The sequence below is a fragment of the Carassius gibelio genome, chromosome A24, assembly GCF_023724105.1.
Source record: "Carassius gibelio isolate Cgi1373 ecotype wild population from Czech Republic chromosome A24, carGib1.2-hapl.c, whole genome shotgun sequence".
Classification (NCBI taxonomy): Eukaryota; Metazoa; Chordata; class Actinopteri; order Cypriniformes; family Cyprinidae; genus Carassius; species Carassius gibelio.
Genome location: NC_068394.1, coordinates 7255812 through 7275775, shown reverse-complemented (window position 1 = coordinate 7275775; position 19964 = coordinate 7255812). Strand labels below are relative to the sequence as shown.

Sequence of the window (19964 nt, the reverse complement as noted above, 5' to 3'; positions counted from 1 at the left end):
CAGGTAAAAGTTGGGGCCCATCGGCTGCAGCCCAGTCAAGCCCAATGGCAAGTCCGGCCATGGCAGCAGTGAGTGAATAATTAAAATAAGTACTACAAAGAAAATCTTTAATTAAATCCTGTCTTCAGCATATTTTGGTTTTTCACACTGGTGAGCATGATTTCACCAAGTACAACATGTTCCTGGATCAACATCCTTGTTGATCCTTGAACAACATTCCAATCAACCAATCAGAATTGAGATATAACTTTTCAGGAAATACTTACAATCAGGGTTAGGTGCTTCTACACACTTGTTAATCAGCTATCATTTCCCATTGATTTAAGGAATAAAATAAGGGTAGGGTTAGGTTTAGGGGTAGGGATTGGGTTAAGTCTATGTTTGGACAATAATGTTGATCCAGGATCATCAGAAGATGTTGATTCAGGAACATGTCTTACTTGGCAAAATCACGGCGACCGCTTGGCAATGCAGTGTGCACCCAGTGAAGTGCTTTTGATTCCCAGTGACTCAGATCTTTAAAATCATTTCACTAAAAATATGTATTATGCCAGAAGGAGGCAAGAAGTGATTGCGTCATTGAATCATTAACTCCACTGATTCATCTCAGAGTTGACCGAAACAATGTGAGAAATCTAATAGACGTCCACAAAAAAGTAGTCTATAAAGATTATTTTCAGTAGCCTAAATCCATTCAATTTACACGAAATAGTAAGTTCCTTGTGGCCTAAGCACAACTAAATATTTATTAAATCATCAACATTCACAAACCACTGTTATTTTAAAGCAGAAAAGGCCTCTACCACGCAGGGTGCTTAAACGTTTTCATCATTTTCACTCATCCTTGAACTTGAACTGGAATTTATCGAGGTATAGGGAAAGAAAGATTCAGAGAAAAACAATGTATAACCAATGTAGTCACATGCTTCAGTGGACAACAACGATTTGTTCACTTAAAAGATTCGTTCAAAAACACAGACTCCTTCATCTATGGCGTCACAGAAGGCTGAATGTTTCTTAAATTAGCTACTTTTAGTGAATAAAGCGTGATTTGTAAATCAGCTGCTATTTGAAATAAAAGCTAGATCGTACGAATGTTCACGTGACTGAAAACTTAATTTAAATGTAAAATGCAAAAGGTTATCAATCAAAACCTTTCCTTTTTTTAGATTAAATCGAATAATTTCAGTTTAGTTAAGTTAAAAGAGTATTTTACAGAGCTTCAGTCCTAAACTTATTGTTACTTGTAGATTTTGACGTTTACACTCCCTTTGACCACTAAACTACTAGTAAGCAAACGCACACACGCAAGCCAACTTCCTGTGTGACATTAGTAGGTTTGCGCATGCAGTAGGGTAGGCTTATTTTTCTCAACGTCAGACGGAAAGATGCTTTGACTATCTCGCTGTGTATCATAATTTCTGAGAGTGGGCATGAAGGAAGATTCCCTCCATTAAGTTAATTGTGGATTTGCGGAAGAAGACGTGACGTATTAGTATCCTTTGAGCAAACAACAGTGACTCGCGCTGACAGCACGCTCCTCACGCGGGCGATGTGAAACATGGAGCATCCAGCGTATCATGGTCCGATAAGCAAACAGAGATGCGAGGAGCTGCTCGGCAAGAAAGGACGGGACGGAACATACCTTATTCGGGAAAGCGAGACCATTCAAGGAGCTCTCTGCCTCTGTGTGTAGTGAGTATTTTGTTTTCTTATTCAAGAAACTGTTGATGACTTTATCAAGGAGTCATAAATGTGCTCTTTATTGTGTACTCTCTCGGTTGTTCTAATTTCCTTGCTTCCATCCGATACAAGATGGATAGATTGTTAAATCTAGTGTTCACTTAATTGAGTGAATGATTTGTTACGAAAGGATGGATCAAATTAACTTACAGCTTTTTTTATTAGTTTAGTAGGCTAGCTACCACCTTCAGAAAAAGTATTGACAGCAAATTGTGTTGAAGAAATAACTATATTGTGCATTCACACATGTATTAAATGCAGAAACTATTTGTCTTGCTTGCTACTGTCAGGAACTTTTTAAAGATGTAAATACATATATGTCCCACAGTCCCAGACATTTTATATGCCATTTTTGGGACAGACAATATATGCATAATTACTTAGAATTATTAAAATAAAAAACAACAACACATACATTCCACAACTGTGACACTTGTTTCATAGCTGATCAAATATGGAAAGCAACGCTTTAGAATGAAAGTCAATGTTGATATTGATTAGAAGGCCTATTTACATTTTTAAACATGTGACCGAGCCAGGAATTTTAGAAAATCTCCAAAACTCATGTGTAGTTTAACAGTAGTCAGTGATGATATAATGTAAATTAAATTTTTTCCCCCATATATATATATATATATATATATATATATATATATATATATATATATATATATGGTTCAGTTGAATTAAGAATATCACACTTATAATCAATAATTAAATTTTGACATTTTGTTACTTACAAAACTAAGTTAATTCTGTATCTCAAAAAGCATTGCCATTTTTTTATATTTTAATATTTTTTAAAGACATTTATCTTTTATAATTGGAATATTTATGGAAAATTAAGCCGTTAATGTTTAATTTGTAAACAAGAAATTGTAATTCTTTCCTTAAAGTACATTTTTCATCCTAGCATTGTTTCTAAATTTGTCCCGTTTCTAGCCCTGATATTATGTCGCGGTCCAATTTGACCCGTTTCAGTTTTTAAGTTGTTGGTAATATTTTGAAACCAATGATGTTGTCCTTGAAGTTTTTTGCACATTTTGTGATTTCTCAACTATCCTCTAGAAGTTATTAACATTTGGCAGCCGCTTTAATCCAAAGAAACTGATCGACATTGAAGTCATAAATGTTGTCAGTTCACATACGGTCAGTACGCTGAGGATCAAACCCATGTTCTTACCATTGCTAGCGCCATGCTACTGCGTGAACGTCAGGATAACACAAGACATTGCTTTTCAACACTTCTTCATTTTTAAACCATATGTTCTCTTTTATTTTTTTGTAATATGTGAGAAATGTTAATGTTTAAGGTTTGCCGTTTTGTTTGTTATTCCAGTATGGTGAACCCAGTTACGGTCAAAACACAATATGTACTGTATTTAGATAAACTATGATCAGGGAAATGCCTTAGATGTTATTCAGGGTGAAGCATTCAGCAGATGCATATTAATAAAAAAAGGAAATGAGCAGCTTGTGTCAGTGGAAAAAGAGAACTGGTAGATGTGGTAGATAAGTTCATGCACAGTAGAGACAAAATATACATGACAATGAAGTTAAACTTTGCTCAAATTTAGAGTATAAACGGAAAACTTCAGTTAAATTAGTTACTGCACATTTAAGGGTCATTCTAGTGATGTTAAATTTGGAAACAATTCAAGGGGGCAGAGCAATATGCTGTATAGTCAGGAGTCACAGAATCCTAAATTTGTCCCTGGTCCTTCACAAAAAACATGTTCTTGCATTCTACCTGCTTCTTTTAATTATTTAGGCTATGTTCAGTCATATGGACATCTTTGGCCATTGCATTATTTTCATTGTTTCATGTATTGAATGGCGCACTTTTAATATGCTGTTTACTTTAGTTAATAGCAGTTTCGAAGAACTTTAAAAAAACGTAGCTAAAGACTTTTGCCTTATGTTACTGTATATGTTATTAAGTTATTGTATATCAGTTTAATATTAGTGATCCAAGTGTTACAGTTTCTAATTTCAGTGTATTCTGTATGTTTTCGAACAATATGCGAAGACTGAAATTAACTCCAAATATAATAATAAAAAAGTAATTGAAATGGTAAATAAATGTCGTATATAATGGAACTATAATATAACGCTATAATCTATATGTATTACTGTTATTATTATTAATGTAGCCTTATTTGTTAATATTTCTTTTTGGAAAAATCCTAACAGTCTTTGTCAAGAACGACTAGATAGATAGACAAAAACAAGATAACAAAAAAGAAGGCTAAACTTCGAAAAAAATAATTTGTACTGATATAACAGCTAATAATAATTGAAACAGAAACTCAATGAAGAGAGAACTAAAAGTCTATCAGTGAATCTAAGATTAAACCAAACATAGCATGATATTTCCTGAAGGTCTCTTTGATAAGAAAGTGTCTTCCAAGAGACAGATGAATATACAAAATGATACAGATGTCAAAGTTTAACATTACCATTTCATTTAATGTAAAAAGCTTTTTTTTTTTTTTTTTTTTTTTTTTTTAATGCAGACCATGATGTATATTTTCAGTGTTTTCATGCAATCCAGGATTTTTTTATGTTTTATGCAGATAAATGTAAGGCTTTTAAAAACCTTTCTAAAATGCAGTAAAGAAAATGTAGGTATTGTATTAGCAATTCTTCAAAGTTAAAAAAGAAAAGAAAAAAACAGCAGATCTGATACGTTTTATAAAAAAAAAAAAAAAAAAACTAAGAAAAAGAACTGAATAGCTCTGCTCACAACCACTAGAATATGGAAATAACTTTTACTAAACATTCTGATCGCATTGCAAAAAAAAAAAAAAAAGAGATGTTTTAATTGGTATTTCTGTCTTGTTTTCCAGTGCAAATGTCTTAAGATTAAATGAACATGCGTAAATGCATTTACTAAGGATAAGATAAGACATTTTTCAGATTAATTTAGGATTAAAACAAGAATATATATCTGCCACTGGGCTCAGAAAAACAATTTAATTCAAAGGGGCCAACACGTTTTCATAAACTCAATGAATGTTGTCCAGTTTCTCAGAAAACAAGATGTCAGTTTGGATCTCATTTTATTGGAGAACAAAACCAAAATAATGAAGATATGATTTTTTTTTTTTTTTTGGCAGCGCATGCAACATTTATTGCAATGACTTTGTGAATTTAAGACCTTTACTCCTTAATCTTTGGAAGGGCTAATTACATTTTTTTAAGACCCACATACTGTATGCCTTAACTATCAAACCCCAAATGTCATAGTCTAACATAATTCAAGTTTTCAAGTTTATAAATGGACTGCTCACTTATTTATTCATTCATTCATTTTTACAGCAAACAAAAAGTGGTCTATACTTATAGGATTCTCCAAACCCACACTGGATACTTCACTCTACAGGTAGGATACACTGAAATAAGTTTTCTGTGCTGGATACCTTTGGTACAACTTTGATTCACTGCTATAGTCTTATCAGTTTGCATTGGTTTGCCAACAAATATGAATAAATGTATAAATATAAATGAATGAAATTCATTATAATGTCACACAATTTGTTTCAGGCCAGCACAGGTGTAGAGGAGAAGTTTTTCAAGACATTGAAGGATCTTATTCACCATTATAAGCAAAAGAATCAAGGACTTGCAACACGCTTATGCCGTTCACTGAAAAGAAAAACGGTGCAAGATCAGCCTTTGCCATGCGCAGCAGCGATAGTGCATAAGGAGGAGAATGACTATGAAAGTGAGTGTCGACTGTTACCATATAAGAGATTAGCAATCATGAGACATTACCAATGTCATTTCAGTGACAAAACATTATCAGAATGTCAGATACTTCTCTTTGAAGGAGAATCAAAAATGCTCCTTAAGCTAAATTAACTGTGAACACTTTTTTTGTCTCTTACAGATGTTGATTGCGGGGGGGACTATGTTGTTGTTCTGCCGGACTGATATAGTCGCAATGTGATGTTCTGACTGGATACCTGGATCAGACAATATGAACAATATAGATGTGCTATTAGTTTCCAAGAACTTTCTGGGCATTTTCACCTCAAATATAGGAAATGCATGTGGAATCACAGTACTCAAATCATATTTTAGCATAGTAGGTATGTTTCTGTGAATGGAAAATGCATAAATTGGGGGTGTAAATTTTAATGCTGTAATGGTATGAATTTTATGGAAGCCTGTTTCTGCTACAAAATAAAACTTTTTTTATCGTACAATTTGGATGTTGTTTCTCACAACAAGAGAAAAAAGTCAGAATTATAAGATATAAACACAAAATTGCAAGCTATAAACTAGATATAAAGGATTCCAAGTTTATATCTAAAATTTTTGAGTTTATACTCGCAATTCTGAGTTTATATAATGCAATTCTGAAATGAGAACTGGTGGGGAAAAAGTCATAATTGTGAGATGTAAACTCAGAATTTAAAGAAAAAAAGTTAAAAAAAAGTAGCTTATTATTATTATTTTTTTTTTATGTGGCAGAAATTGGCCTTCATAGGATTTTTTGTATAATTCGTTCATTACTAATTATGGTATCATAATTATTTGAGTGAAATGTTGAATTGAAAGATTCAAAATTAGTATTTGGTATTGCTTTAATGACAAATGATTCAGAGGATTTCACATGGTCAATGTCACATGTTTGGTTTAATGTCCTAGAAATAGTCCAAAATATTAAATATTGTTTATTTATTTTACAGCATTCTATATATCCTAAAACTTGCTTTTAGATTTTTAATGTGGCCTCAGACTTATAAAATCCATTGTTTGTCTGACTGGAATTGTAATACTAATATGGATCTGAGTAAAATATTAAATTTGTATTTTGTGCTCGATGTTAACTCAAGAAGAGATTTTTGATTGTATATATGTTTTGGTTTTTGGTTACAAAAATGTATATCTGTATATTGTTTGTACAGTTTATAAATATCATCTAATTTTGTGTCAAACAGAGTCTATAATAGCTTATGCTGTGTAAATGTTATGTTCCATGAATGTGCAATCTTCAGTTGTAACATGTAAATATATACAATTTTCTTAAAATAAAAACCTAAAATTGATGGGCCCACATTAGACAGTCAAACATGTTTTGTGACTCTGTTTCATGTGGTCAAAGAATGCAAATGATGTAGCTGGTTGTTACGGTCTAATTTTAAGTTTGGTTGGTATCTTTAATAAATCAATTAGAAAAATAAAATGACTTGATTGGTATGTTTTTTTTCCAAGTGCTTTGTGTCTAATTCTAAATTACCAAATGTTTAATTTCTATAAAAAGTGTTGATGCCATTTGCATAGGCACAGCCTAAAGGTTAAACTGTCTTAAGAACTAGTCTGACCTACTAGCAGTTAACCAAGGGATAACCAGTCTTCCTATTCTATTCATTTTTATGTAACTGTAATGGAAAATTGTGTTACAGTTGAAAAAGTTTCTGCAACTGGCTACAGATACTAAATAAGTTACTACATTTATCATTTACAGTGAAAGTACCTGTTATAGGGCATGATTACATTGGATCATTTTCGTGAAAACATGCTTATAATAATAGCTTAACTGACTGGTTTAAAAACGCCACACAGCAACATTATTAATAAATAAATTTATTTTGCAACTATGACAGTTTGTATATTCTTCTCAAAAGAAGGTTTGAGTAAGGATCTGAAAAACAGTTTTAGCATTTTTTTTTATCCAAATAGGCTTCACTAAAATGCAAATCAGCAACTAATTCTTAAGACGTACGCGGGTCAGTGCTAAATAATGACGAAGTGTAGATGGAAATATACCTTTGACCCATGTACCCAGGCTATGACGCAGATACGTAAGTGCGTCGTGGAACTCTGGCTCGCAACATTCTTCTTAGAAAGGGGGGTTTAATCACTCCCAAAAATATTACAAATAGAGATAATAAAAAAAGAGCAAACCACCCACTGACGCAATATTTAAAAGTTATGTTTCTTCGTAAAAATGCTCTACCTTCTGTCTGAAACGTAAATATTTAGACATATTTGTAAATGTTTCCATTATCCCCCTCCCATTTTGGATAATGAACACTTCCTTCGATTCGAAGTATTAGCGGGAGGAAGTCGCCGTTGTAGCCGACACTGGGGATCTCATTATACGTTTTTAAGTAAAATAAAATACTAGTTTATATTATTGTTAAAATAGAAGTCACTTCCATGCTTGACGAAAACGTTGTATGGGAGAGAATACGATATATCTGTTATTTAATATCAGTAACGGCTTCTATTATCAACTAGCATAGCCCACTCTATGTTTACAAAACCTAACTGTTATCGAGAAACTGTTTAAGTTAGATAGTTTCCCCCTTTAGTTTTTTTTTAATTTTTTTGTTCATTGACCCTTTTTGGTTGTAAAGATGGATGTATCGACCTGTTTGAAGTCTCTTCTGTTGGCCATTCGTCAGTACAGAAATAACAGAAGCGCTTTTAATGCATCACAGCTGCAGAAACACATTGAAGTGAGTTAATTTTTTTTTTCTGGGTTTATTGAAAACGTATTATTTGTGTGATCTATACAAATGCTGGCATCATTTAGTCACCTTCAAGTTGTGCCAGTGTCCAAACATACTTTTTAATTCTTATGTGAAAGGGAAACACAAAAGGAGATGTTATGAATGACAGTCAACGTTCACTTCCTCTCATCATTTCCATACAATGAAAGTGAAAGGTGCCTGAAGCTGTCATTCATGTCCTTTACTGTTTTGTAAGGGGAAAAAGCTATTTCTTAAATATTCAACATCATTTTCTTGTATGGTCTAAAAAAATTTTATTTAGTTTTTTATCTTTTGAATCCCACAAACCCCAAAATATTATCATCCTTATGTGAAGGACCCCCATCCTAAAATTCTAAAAGCAGCTATATATTATTTTATGTATTATTTTATGTAAAATAAATGTGTAAAAAAAAAAATATATATTAGGAAAATATTTTGTTTCTATTGTTTATCTGTTGCATACATATGTTTCAGCGTACTATGGTACTGTATCATTTTACTTATTACTATATTTATTAATTTACTTAAAGTGATTTTATATTATTTAGTTTATATATATATATATATATATATATATATATATATATATACACATATATGTGTATATATATATATATATATATATGTATATGTGTGTGTATATATATATATATATATATATATGTATATATATACACATATATGTGTGTATATATATATATATATATATATATATATATGTATATGTATGTGTGTGTTTGTTGTTGAACCACCTTTTGCTTTAATTACAGCCTTTAGTCTGTTGGGATATGTCTCTACTAACTTTGCACATCTAGATGTTACAATATTTGCCCTCTCTTCTTTACAGAACAGTTACATTTGATGGTGACCATTTGTAGACTTTAAGTCATTCCACAGATTTTCAATGGGTTTTAAGTCTGGACTCTGACCAGGCAATGCAAGGACATTCACCTTTTTCACCATCAACCACAGTGTGCTCAGTTTTGCTGTGTGCTTTAGATCACTGTAATTCAGAGGGCAGCAGATTTTCCTCTCCATTTTTCCTTCTATCCTGACAAGTGCTCATGTCCTTGCTGCAGAGAAAAAGCCCCATAAAAGGATATAACCGCCTCCATCCTTTACTGTAGGAATGCTGTTATTTGGACATATTGTTTGGTGTTGAGACCAAATCATTTAATTTTATCTTATACTTAATAAATACATTTTATCATCTAATCTGCCTCAGAATCTTCAAGGTGTGTTTTGTCAGATCTCAGTCGTGATTGCATGTGGCCTTTCTTGAGGAGCCACCTTTTTCTTGCAACCCTGCCACACAAGCCACATTTGTGGAGAATCTGTAATATTGTTGTCACATGCACACAATGACCAGTCTTTGTCATAAATACCTGCAACTGCTTCAGAGTTGTAGGCCTCTCGGTCGCCTCTCTCACCAGTTTCCATCATTGATAAAGCCTTTGAGCCATCTCCTGACTTGTGCCTGTCCACAACTTTATTTTGGAGATCTTTTGACAGTATCTTGCCACCCATAGTTGATTGTTTGCTTCAGTTACTCTACCAAGGACCGAAATGCTCTAAGAAAGCTGTTTTCATGCTGAGCTAATAAAAATGACCAAAGCTGATCACAGTTAAAAGTCAAAAGGCTTTGTGTGCCATTGTGAAGGTGTTTAGTGGCCAATTTTTAGGAGCGGGTGATCCTCATGTTTGTTTTATATCTTGTATGAGTTGCATTGAGTATTAAATACAGCGGATTAAACCAAAAACTCTGTCCGTCTTCATTTAAGGCTGCAAAGTAAAAAATATTCCCTCCCTGGATCCTAGTTTGAAAACCACTGCTATTTAAAAGATAATGGATTTTCTAGAAAATGCTTTATGTGAATGCAATCTCTATTCTCTAACAACAGATGACTGGAAAAGAAAGAAATGGAGTCATCAAACGGTCAAACCCAGTGTGGTCAAAAGTGGCCAAATGCATAATATTACACATTATTCTCTTTAATATAACATTTGCAATATTTTAATTGCCGTTTTTAAATCCTCAGGATGTTTCGGGGCTAAAATGCGGTGGAGTGCTTTTTTCAGGTCAAGTGCTGCCCAGCGAGTGTCTGAGTGGACTTATGGAAGTAGCTGGAGATCCCAACACCAGTCATGCACTGTCGGGATCCATTATATCCCTGCTGGCACAGTTTGGTATCAAACCCTTTAATATAGTTAAACACACTCAGTTTATAGTTACATCACCATTTGTTTACCTATGCATTTACTCTTCTTAATGGCCCAACAGCTTCTGATGGTGAGGCTAAAGAGGCTCTTCACAGCAGCTACAACTTCACCGGCACTTTGGCAGCCATAATCCACTGCAACAGAACCACACCAGAAGAGCCTCTTGTGCTGCAGGTGACAGTACTGCAGATTTTTAAAATGAATAATGTACTCCACTTGCTTAAACTTGCTTTTTATTTTGATTCATAAAAAATAATAATATGCCTATTATTTTAATACAATATGTTGTCCACAGTGCCTTAATGTGCTGCAGCGACTGACCTACAATGTGAGGACAATGAATCGTGCCTCTCACATCCATGAGCTCATCAGCTTCCTAATGCATCATGTGTAAGACCACGACATTCACTTTTCTGCTTTATACATAGATGTTTGTTTTATGTAAATGCCACTTTTTAACAGAGCAGTCCTCGTGTAAATAAAGATAATGCATATGACTGCATAATACCGTTCAAAGGTTTCGGAAGATTTCTGAAAGATATTAATACTTTTATTAATAAAAATCAAAATGAATGTGGTTCTTTGAATATTTGATTCATTAAAGAATCCTGAAAAAATGTGTCAGTTTCCACCAAAATATTGAGCAGCATAACTGTACTCAACATTGATAATAATAAGCAATTATTAAGAAAAGTTATTTTCAATTGTAATAATTATGTCAACATTATTAATGTTTTCAATGTATTTTTGATCAAACGAATGCAGCCTATGTGAGCATAAACTTGTATCACGGAAAGTACACAGTTTCATTTTCTGCCCACAGCATATAAAATACTGTTCATGTTTGAGGAATATAATCATCATTCAGTTCTGTAAATGCATTAATGATATTGAAAAGTGGTCACAAGTCCTGCATGCAAAACACTTTTTAGTATCTTATTAAGAGGAAGCAGAAATGTTAGAGGTTGAGTAGTGGAAAACCACAACACCGAACTGAAACATAGTCTTCACCTTTCATCACAGAGGCTGGCTGTATAGCAGTAACCTTTAAAAGAAACAAGATGCATTTAAATGTGGCACAGTTATGGTTATGTATGCAAAAGTTTTGACATAAGTATACTTTGAAGAACAGCAGTTATTTATAACAGCCTTCATTTATAAATAAAAACTATGCATAAAATATATCTTTTTTTTATGATTGTCTTTAGCCAGTCAAGTAATGATGACATTGTAAAAGCCTGCTTGGGCCTAATGGCCAACCTCTCTCGACACGACGTCTCTGTGCAGTCACATATCAAATCTCAGGTCAGAATCGGCATTAGTTCTGCATGAACTCTTCTAAGTTTTGTTAATGAACTAACCTGCTGATGTCTATAATGCCTACCCTTTTTATTTATTTTTTTCAGAGTAATGTGAAGGCTTTCTACAGAGACCTGCTAAATTTTCTGGGTCATAACTGTCTGACTGTGGTCATCTTTGCTCTGTCCATATTATCAAGTTTGACTCTTAATGAAGAGGTTGGGCAGAAGGTAGGCTTGCGAAATAGCGCTCATGTTGGTTAGCTTTCTCGTCATCACTTGTTGTGGCTGGAAACTTGTGGCCCTGTACTAGCTTTTCCTTTGTGGTTATTGATACTTAAGTCTTTTTCTTTTGCAGCTGTTTAATGCAAAGAACATTCATCAAACCTTTCAGCTAATATTTAATATCACCGTCAACGGAGATGGCACATTAACCAGGAATTATGCTGTGGACTTGTTAGTGGATCTCCTGAAAAATCCCAAGATTGCTGATTACCTGACTAAGTATGTGTTTATCAGAGTCTGATGACACAGTTTTAAATAGCTTTCTTGTGGCCCAGTCTCAACATATTTTTTTCCCCACACTAGGTATAAACACCTCTCAGTTTGTCTTTCCGAGGTTCTTGGTTTATTAAACAGCAAAGATCCTGATACTGCATCAAAGGTCAAATGCATCATTTGTTCAATACAATTTTAGTTTTGTCAAGTAATTCATTCTTTATGCAAAATATGTATTTAATTTCAAACCTTTAAACATTAGCTTCAAGATCAAAAGGTCTTGAATTCTTGAGTCATGAGCTCTTGTCTGTGCAGGTGATGGAGTTGCTGGTTTCTCTGTGCTCAGTCCCTGTCCTGCGTAAGCTCGTCTGTGAGACGGTGCTCCGACCTCCAGCACCTCGACTGCAGCCTGGTACTAGAAGAGGTGTTCAGGCTCGAGGGTCTGAACCAAGTTTAGCACTTGTCCACTGGGTTACTTCACCCCTGGATGGTCCAGAGCAGTGCTACATGCAGGCTCTCTCCCTGCTTGCTGAGCTTTTTGAAGTATGCTAGTGTTTCATATCAGTTTATTTGCATAATGTTTTTCAAAATACAGTTCCAAAACAGTTTTAAGTTTGGATCAGACTACACAATTTTCACGGGTTCAAGTCTTGGTACCTGTGTGTGCACTTGGATGGGATTAATGCAGAGCGCAAATTCTGAGTATGGGACGCTATACTTGACCACATGTCACTTCACTAATGTAGTTAACAAATGGAAAATTATTAAATTCGATTAATTTCTATAATGTTTTACTGCCATTTCAATCCATAATTGTATGCTTGTCTTCATCTAGGAGGCAATTGACTCCTCTCTGTGCAGCTCAGCTCAGTCGTTTGTGGAGCTCCTTCTACAGGAGGTGTTGGTTTTGCTGCAGTCTCCAGACTCCACTGAAGGAGACCAGCTGCTAAAGAAACACTGTCTACGTGCAGGCCGCGTCGTTGACTTTCTATTAGATATCCTTATTATTAAGCACAATAATCACACTTCAGGACACCTCACAGGTCAAGCTGTCTGTTTGATGAGCTAGTGTTATTAGCCAATTGGTATCAGCAAATATCAGATAATTATTTGGCCTGGCTTTTTTATGAATTGACCAGTAAATTGTTCTAGTATTGTAATTGTCTAATTCTGCTGTAATAGTATAGATGTCCTTGACTCTTTCACTGCTTTGCGGCGATGATGCTCTGAGGATGCTGGTGTCCCAGCGGCTCAGTCCTGAGGTGTGTGTCTCTCAGGTGGAGCTTCTGCTGTCCTACAACCAAGACCTCTCTGGGTCCACCTGCACTACCTCCAACTATCAGCTCAGGTTATTAAATGATTTGGAAGGAATACTTTGTTTGTGAGAAAGCATTGCCACTTACAGTTCCAGTCAAATCTATTACAATCCTTGAGAAATTGTTCATCAAAACAATAGTGGTCTCCTTGTGCATCTCTAGTCAGATGTGCTCTGAGGTGGTGCTGAAGACTCTAGAGCTGATGAGCTATCTTAGGCAGCAGATGCCAGACATGGAGGCGTCCTTCTACAGGATCTTACAGGTACAAGAACTACGCACCCCTCCCTCAGACTTTTTTTTCACACTGTATCAGATATTTATAGCTCTTCCTTTTCCGTTGTGTGCAGGACCAGCGCATGGTGACACCTCTCTCACTAGCGTTGACCTCTAATTGCAGAGAGCTGGTGCAGGTCGCCCTTCGCATACTTTTTGAAGCAGCCCCACTCCCCGATTTCCCCTCTGTCATGTGAGTTGACCGAACACACAGCCACAGTGTGATCATTTACACTGAGGTGTCAAAACATTAATCTTGACTCTCCAGGCTGTTTTAAATGAAGTACAGTACCAAACATTCTGACTGAGTGAAAAAAATAGCGAGAGTGTTTTAATTTTAATTTGTGTTGGTTTCTAAGGCATTGCTGATGCTCATACTTAGAATTACACATTTGAATAAACTGCTTATCCTAAGTATTACAATTGCATGCATAACTAAGCATTTTAAATCATGATTTTAGAAAATTCATAAAATTCCCTAAAATGATTAAATGTACATTATGAACATGCAAAGAGCACTCGAGCAGGCAAGGTTTCCTCCTTAAGGGGGGGGTGAAATGCTATTTCATGCATACTGAGTTTTTTACTCTGCTAAAGAGTTGGATTCCCATGCTAAACATGGACAAAGTTTCACAAATTAAGTTGTACGTTTGAAGGAGTATTTTTGTTCCAAAAATACTCCTTCCAGTTTGTCACAAGTTTCGGAAAGTTTTTTTTGAGTATGGCTCTGTGTGACATTAGATGGAGCGGAATTTCCTTATATGGGTCCTAAGGCACTTCTGCCGGAAGAGCGCGCACTCCCGTATAGCAGAGCACTGAGAGGCTGAGCACAGCCTGATCAGAGCGAGAGCGTCGCGAAAAGGCACAAAAGAAGTGTGTTTTTGGTTGCCAGGGCAAGACAACCCTGCACAGATTACCTAAAGAGAAACAGCATTAAGGGACCAGTGGATGGAGTTTATTTTTACAGAGCATCAACGGAGTTGTGCAAGTGTTTTTGTTTGTTCTCTGCATTTCGAAGATGCTTGTTTACAAGGCCCAGTTTGACGCCGGATTTGCACATAGTTTATTTCTTAAGGATAATGCAGTCCCAACGAAAAAGGGTCACGATCATGTGTTGGAACCGCAGGCGGTGAGTAAAACTGCTTCAAATATCTCTGTGTTATTAACTTAGCTATCGGCGCGTGAGCACATCAAGTAAATAACATGCGATGTTGTCATCAAACTGCACTTTCCACATGTACAGCTTAAAAAAAAAAAAAAAAAAAAAAAAAAGACGACATATAGTGGAACTTAGTCATTTTCCAAAACCTCTAGGCGCTCGTGTTTTTGCGGGAAAAATCAGTACAGACTATCTTTCTCTTATAAATATAATAAAAATAAAGACTTTTTGGAGTTATGAAGCGTGCAGTACTACTCTATAGGTACTCAAGATTAACAGGATATTGAGTGAAAACTAGCATTTCACCCCCCCTTTAAATGCAGATATGGTGCTTAACCACAAAAAAACTACACTACTGTTCAAAAGCGAGAGGTTGGCAAGATTAATTTAAAAGTTTTGTATAGTGTTTCACCAAGGCTGCATTTATTTGATCAAAAATGCAGTAAAAACTGTAAAATTGTGAAATATTGAGTATTATTAAATATTATTATTGTATAACTGTTTTTTTTTTCTAATATGTTTTAAAATTTAATATATTCCTGTGATGGCAAAGCTGAGTTTTCAGCAGCCATTACTCCAATATGATCCTTCAGAAATCATTCTGATATGCTGATTTGCTGCAAGAAACATTTCTTAGTATTATCAGTGTTGAAAACAGTTGTAGTGCTTAAAATCTTTTCGTGTAATATGATGTGTCAATAAATAGAATTTATTGGAAATAAAAACCTTTTGTAACATTATAAATGCCGTCATTATTACTTTTGATCAGTTTAATGGTAAATACAACTTAAAAAAATGTTGACCCCAATATTAGTGCCTTTTATTTATTTAGAAATAAACATTGCCATTAAATCGGAAAATAATTGTTCTCTGTCACTCTTGTTTTAAGTCTGGGGGATAGTATTGCTGCCAATAATGCATACCGTCAGAGGGATGGGGAGCTGTCGATCCGGAGCAGCTCTGCTACTGAAGATGTGTCTTTCATGGGGAAGAGTTTTCCCATAATGCATGCTGAACCACCTGGTTCTGCTCACCAAAGTATCGACAGCCTCATCGAGAAGCTTCAGAGCGGAGTGGAGGTATTGCATTTGTCTGGGCTTTTGTCTTTGTTCTTTCATGAGAAGCTGACATTGACTTAGTTCTGTGACCACAATGTCTGCATATACTCCAGCGTGGGTTTAGGTGTATCTAATTTCATACTGTCAATAGAAACGTGCCCACAAGTGGATGGCAATGCATGCTTGTTTTTTTCTTTATTTCTATTGTTGTGTTTTTTGTAGTTACAGGAGAAGGTCAAAGATGTGCACATGTCAGAGATCATTGATGTGTATGAGCAGAAGCTTTCTGCACTAGCGGTAAGTTGTCATCAAGGAACTTCCTGTGTATATATTTAACATATGCAGACTTTGAAATTGTATGTGCTTTTGTATATGTAGTGTAAAGAGAGCCGTCTACAGGACCTTTTGGAGGCCAAAGCACTCGCGCTGTCGCAGGCTGATCGACTCATTGCTCAATACCGCTGTCAGAGAGCTCAGGCGGAAGCTGAGGTTACACAGTTTTTTTTCTTCTTTCTGCAGTAAAATGTAACTACTTTTGCACGACCACTGTTTATGCATATGTGCTTTTTGAGTTGCTATTATTGAGTTGCTATTATATACAGTAGTTGTTTTCTGTTCTTTCTCCATTCTAGGCACGTAAATTGGCATCTCTACTCAAAGACACGGAGCGGAAGAAAGAGGATCTGCAGACGGAGTTGAAGGATCATCTGTTGGAGGTCGAGAGATTGAAGTCTGACAGCCAGCAGCTCCTGGAGCACAACGGCCGTCTGCAGGCAGTCGCTGACCAGCATCAGGAGCTGAAGGGCACTTATAACCAGTTGCTCAGTAGGTCAGTTTCACACACACACACACCACACACACACACACACACACACACAAACAAACTTACACACACTCGAATACAACATTTTAGTCCTCCAGGAATGGATACATCACATGTTTATTATAGATAAACAACCTTCTTTCTCCTCATCCTTTATTTTTAGGTATGACAAAAGTGAAGGGATGCTAAAGGACCTGCAGGCTGCCCATATCTCACTTACCCAGCAGGCTGAGGGGCTGAGAAAGACCAATGAGGGATTAAAACGCCAACAGGAGAGGTCAGTGTTTGAAATGCTGGAGTGAAAGTCAGGCGTTTTATCAGGTGACTAATAAAGGTGGCATGAAGTATAACCCATTATAAAATATTATAAAAAATAAAATATTACATTTGTCATTATTATTATTTACTGGATATGCTTCAAGTCACTCTTGAAAAATGTTTTATAAAATTAATATAATTATCATATCGAAGAATAACCCAACTCAATTTAAAAGAAATAATAATAATAATTATCATTATTATAGTTGTTGTCATTATTATAGTTTTTTTTTAAATGGTAATAATAATAATTAATTATTATTATTTATTGAAGTTGAACTGTACTTCATGCCACCCTTGAAAGAGTCAATAATAATTATTATTATTATTATGGAAAATTCTTGAATGACCTTAAACTTTTGAGTTTTATCTGCTCAGGACTCTTGCAGAGTTGGCAGAAAAAGAACAGCAGATAAAGGGCCTAAAGACAGACGTGCTGGAGAAAGAGCGAAAAATAACAGGTGAGCGGTGGAATTAATTTCACATCAGTTTTATGCTGTTTCTGTCATACACACTTTTGTTTGGTTTCATAAAGTGCACACAAAAAGGTTCTGTTCTGTACCAGGTCTTCAGAACGATCTGAGGAGACAAGAAGAGCAGATTCATGAGATGGAAGAGAACATTTCCAGTCTCAGGAAAGAGCTTCATAAGACAGAGCAAGCCAGGAAGGACACCAGCATCAAGGTGTCATCAACATTCACTCTAACCTATCAATCAGTCCTATCAGTCTCAAATCATATTGTGTCATGATTAAACAAACAATCATGATTTAGCTTTACCTGTTTTCTATCTGCTATATAAGGGGTCAGGTAGGCTGCATTATGATCCAGTGTGTTTTCTGTTGTACTCATCTTGCAGGCTTCCTCTCTGGAGCTGCAGAAATCTCAGCTAGAGGCCAAGGTGGAGAAGATGGAGGAAGAGCTGAGCAAACACACGCAAATGATCTCCATGATACACAGTCTCAGCAGCGGCAAACTCAAGGGGGACGTCACCGCCAACCTCTCTCTGTGACTTGTGCACATTCATGTACACTCCATCAAGCTATGAAATGCTTCACATGCTTCATGAATTTAAAATAACTTATTTTATCTTTGTTTTATCACGTTTAGTCTGTAACTTTGTATGTTTTCTTTAGTGTTTTTATGAATAAATGTCTATAGAAAATTAACACTACATTTTCCCTGCTTTCAGTTTGTATCATATTAATTATTGCAATTATTCAGTTGTTGAAGTAATGTGCAGATTTTTTAAAGAATCTTTGGCCACTAGAGGGCACTGTATATACTTTACAGATTGTGACAAAGTATTGTGTAACTTTTTTTTTTTCAATAAACAAGAATTCTTATCTTCCTAAGAGAAAATGTTCAGTGATCATTCTTTCAGTTTCACAATGATAAGGATGTGGTTTTAAAGCTCAGAGAGTTTTATAGGGCCTTTCATGTGAAAGGTATGACTTCCTTGTTTAAATATAATCTTGTTTTAGGCCTGTAAAAATCAGTGTAAGTCATAGTTTCTGTTTATTTAATGCGTAAGTGTGTTCTTGTATTTAAATAATGTATTAGTTTAGAAATTAGTATTATGTATTAGTTTGAAACTTTTATTTATTTATTCTTTAAGAACAAGAGAGTGAGAGCTATAGAAATTAATTCAAGCAGGTTTGAACAAAATGCCATTATAGGTGTTTTTTTTATTTTTATTGTTGTTGTTTTTTGTGTCATGTCAATATAAATGTACTGGTAACATTAGTTTCAGTGTTTGAACCTGATTTGTTACATATTTTCATAGTTGTTTTGGCAAGTTGTCAGCCAATCAGATGAATGTGTCCCAAATAATCAGTCTGGACTGTAACTATGCATTAGACATTGTCTCAAATTTTATATATATATATCTTGAGTGTGAATGTTTTTTAAAAAGACATCTGTTAATCTTACTTCACCTGTCTGTTTGAACATTCTCTCAGATTCTCACAGTTTGTCAGTGTAACAATTTTAGGTGCACACATTCTGGGATAAATCAGTAACCACAAACAGCTGACTGAAAAGTAATTGCTGAATCATTTTCTTAATGTAAAGATGTATTTTAAATGAAAAGTGATCGCTCGATTCATGGTTTTGTTATACAAACAATTCAGTACATGTCTCAAAACGCGTCAGACAGGCTGCGCTAGGTGTGAAAAGTTGCTTTGCAATTCAGAACGGCAACAATCAAACCAAAAGCTTCCATATAAGGAGCAGTTATCATTTCTTTTTTTGTTTTACAGCTGGAGGTGTGCCTCGGTCTCAGGTTAAAGGTATGAGTTCCTTTATGAGTTTATCATTACCATGTGTGACTCAGAGTTTCTCATATTTTGGTCATTTATTATGATCCACCGATCCCTGATGTGGAATGAGACAGACAAATTAAATATTTACATCCTTCATAGACGAGCCAATCTTCATAAAATGTAAGAATACTGCAATTTAAAGTAGTAACAAAAAAATAAATAAAAAAACACTGGAAAACTCAGATTTGCACATCATGTAAAAGAACAGAAATACATGATTTCCCCTCATAAAGCCCTTGATTAGTATATTCTACATTGATAGGTTTATATAAAGCTTAAATATAATACATTTACAGCCACACATTAGCACCTTCTAAAACAAGAACACACACACATACACACACACAAAAAAACTTGATTGTTTACATATTTTTCTTAGTCAGAAAAAGCTGACTTGAATCTGAAAATGCCTGGAATCTGATCTAT

The 19964-nt window shown here is 35.0% G+C and overlaps 2 protein-coding genes across 2 annotated transcripts; both read left to right on the top strand.

Moving 5' to 3' along the window:
• Positions 1 to 1310: 1310 nt before the first annotated feature.
• LOC127946589 (SH2 domain-containing protein 1B) lies at positions 1311 to 6940 on the top strand. Its single transcript, XM_052543268.1, has 4 exons — positions 1311 to 1695; positions 5065 to 5128; positions 5290 to 5470; positions 5636 to 6940. The coding sequence occupies exons 1-4, from the start codon at positions 1562 to 1564 to the stop codon at positions 5677 to 5679; spliced, it is 423 nt and encodes a 140-aa protein (XP_052399228.1). The 5' UTR covers positions 1311 to 1561; the 3' UTR covers positions 5680 to 6940.
• A 609-nt stretch (positions 6941 to 7549) lies between these two features.
• On the top strand, positions 7550 to 18380 carry cip2a (cellular inhibitor of PP2A). Its single transcript, XM_052543129.1, has 21 exons — positions 7550 to 8216; positions 10292 to 10439; positions 10534 to 10646; positions 10768 to 10862; positions 11681 to 11777; positions 11879 to 12001; positions 12129 to 12274; positions 12359 to 12434; positions 12584 to 12811; positions 13104 to 13263; positions 13475 to 13616; positions 13747 to 13846; positions 13932 to 14050; positions 15906 to 16095; positions 16297 to 16371; positions 16453 to 16563; positions 16707 to 16903; positions 17061 to 17174; positions 17594 to 17676; positions 17781 to 17899; positions 18074 to 18380. The coding sequence occupies exons 1-21, from the start codon at positions 8115 to 8117 to the stop codon at positions 18224 to 18226; spliced, it is 2691 nt and encodes an 896-aa protein (XP_052399089.1). The 5' UTR covers positions 7550 to 8114; the 3' UTR covers positions 18227 to 18380.
• Positions 18381 to 19964: the final 1584 nt, after the last annotated feature.

Bases quoted from the DNA above. Each gene is read 5' to 3' on its own strand.
- LOC127946589 (XM_052543268.1), top strand. From the start codon at position 1,562: ATGGAGCATCCAGCGTATCATGGTCCGATAAGCAAACAGAGATGCGAG. The intron at 1,696-5,064 runs GTGAGTATTTTG...TCATTTTTACAG, and splicing joins GCTCTCTGCCTCTGTGTGTA to CAAACAAAAAGTGGTCTATA. The intron at 5,471-5,635 runs GTGAGTGTCGAC...TGTCTCTTACAG, and splicing joins GGAGGAGAATGACTATGAAA to ATGTTGATTGCGGGGGGGAC.
- cip2a (XM_052543129.1), top strand. From the start codon at position 8,115: ATGGATGTATCGACCTGTTTGAAGTCTCTTCTGTTGGCCATTCGTCAG. The intron at 13,617-13,746 runs GTTATTAAATGA...GTGCATCTCTAG, and splicing joins ACCTCCAACTATCAGCTCAG to TCAGATGTGCTCTGAGGTGG. The intron at 16,564-16,706 runs GTTACACAGTTT...TCTCCATTCTAG, and splicing joins GAGCTCAGGCGGAAGCTGAG to GCACGTAAATTGGCATCTCT.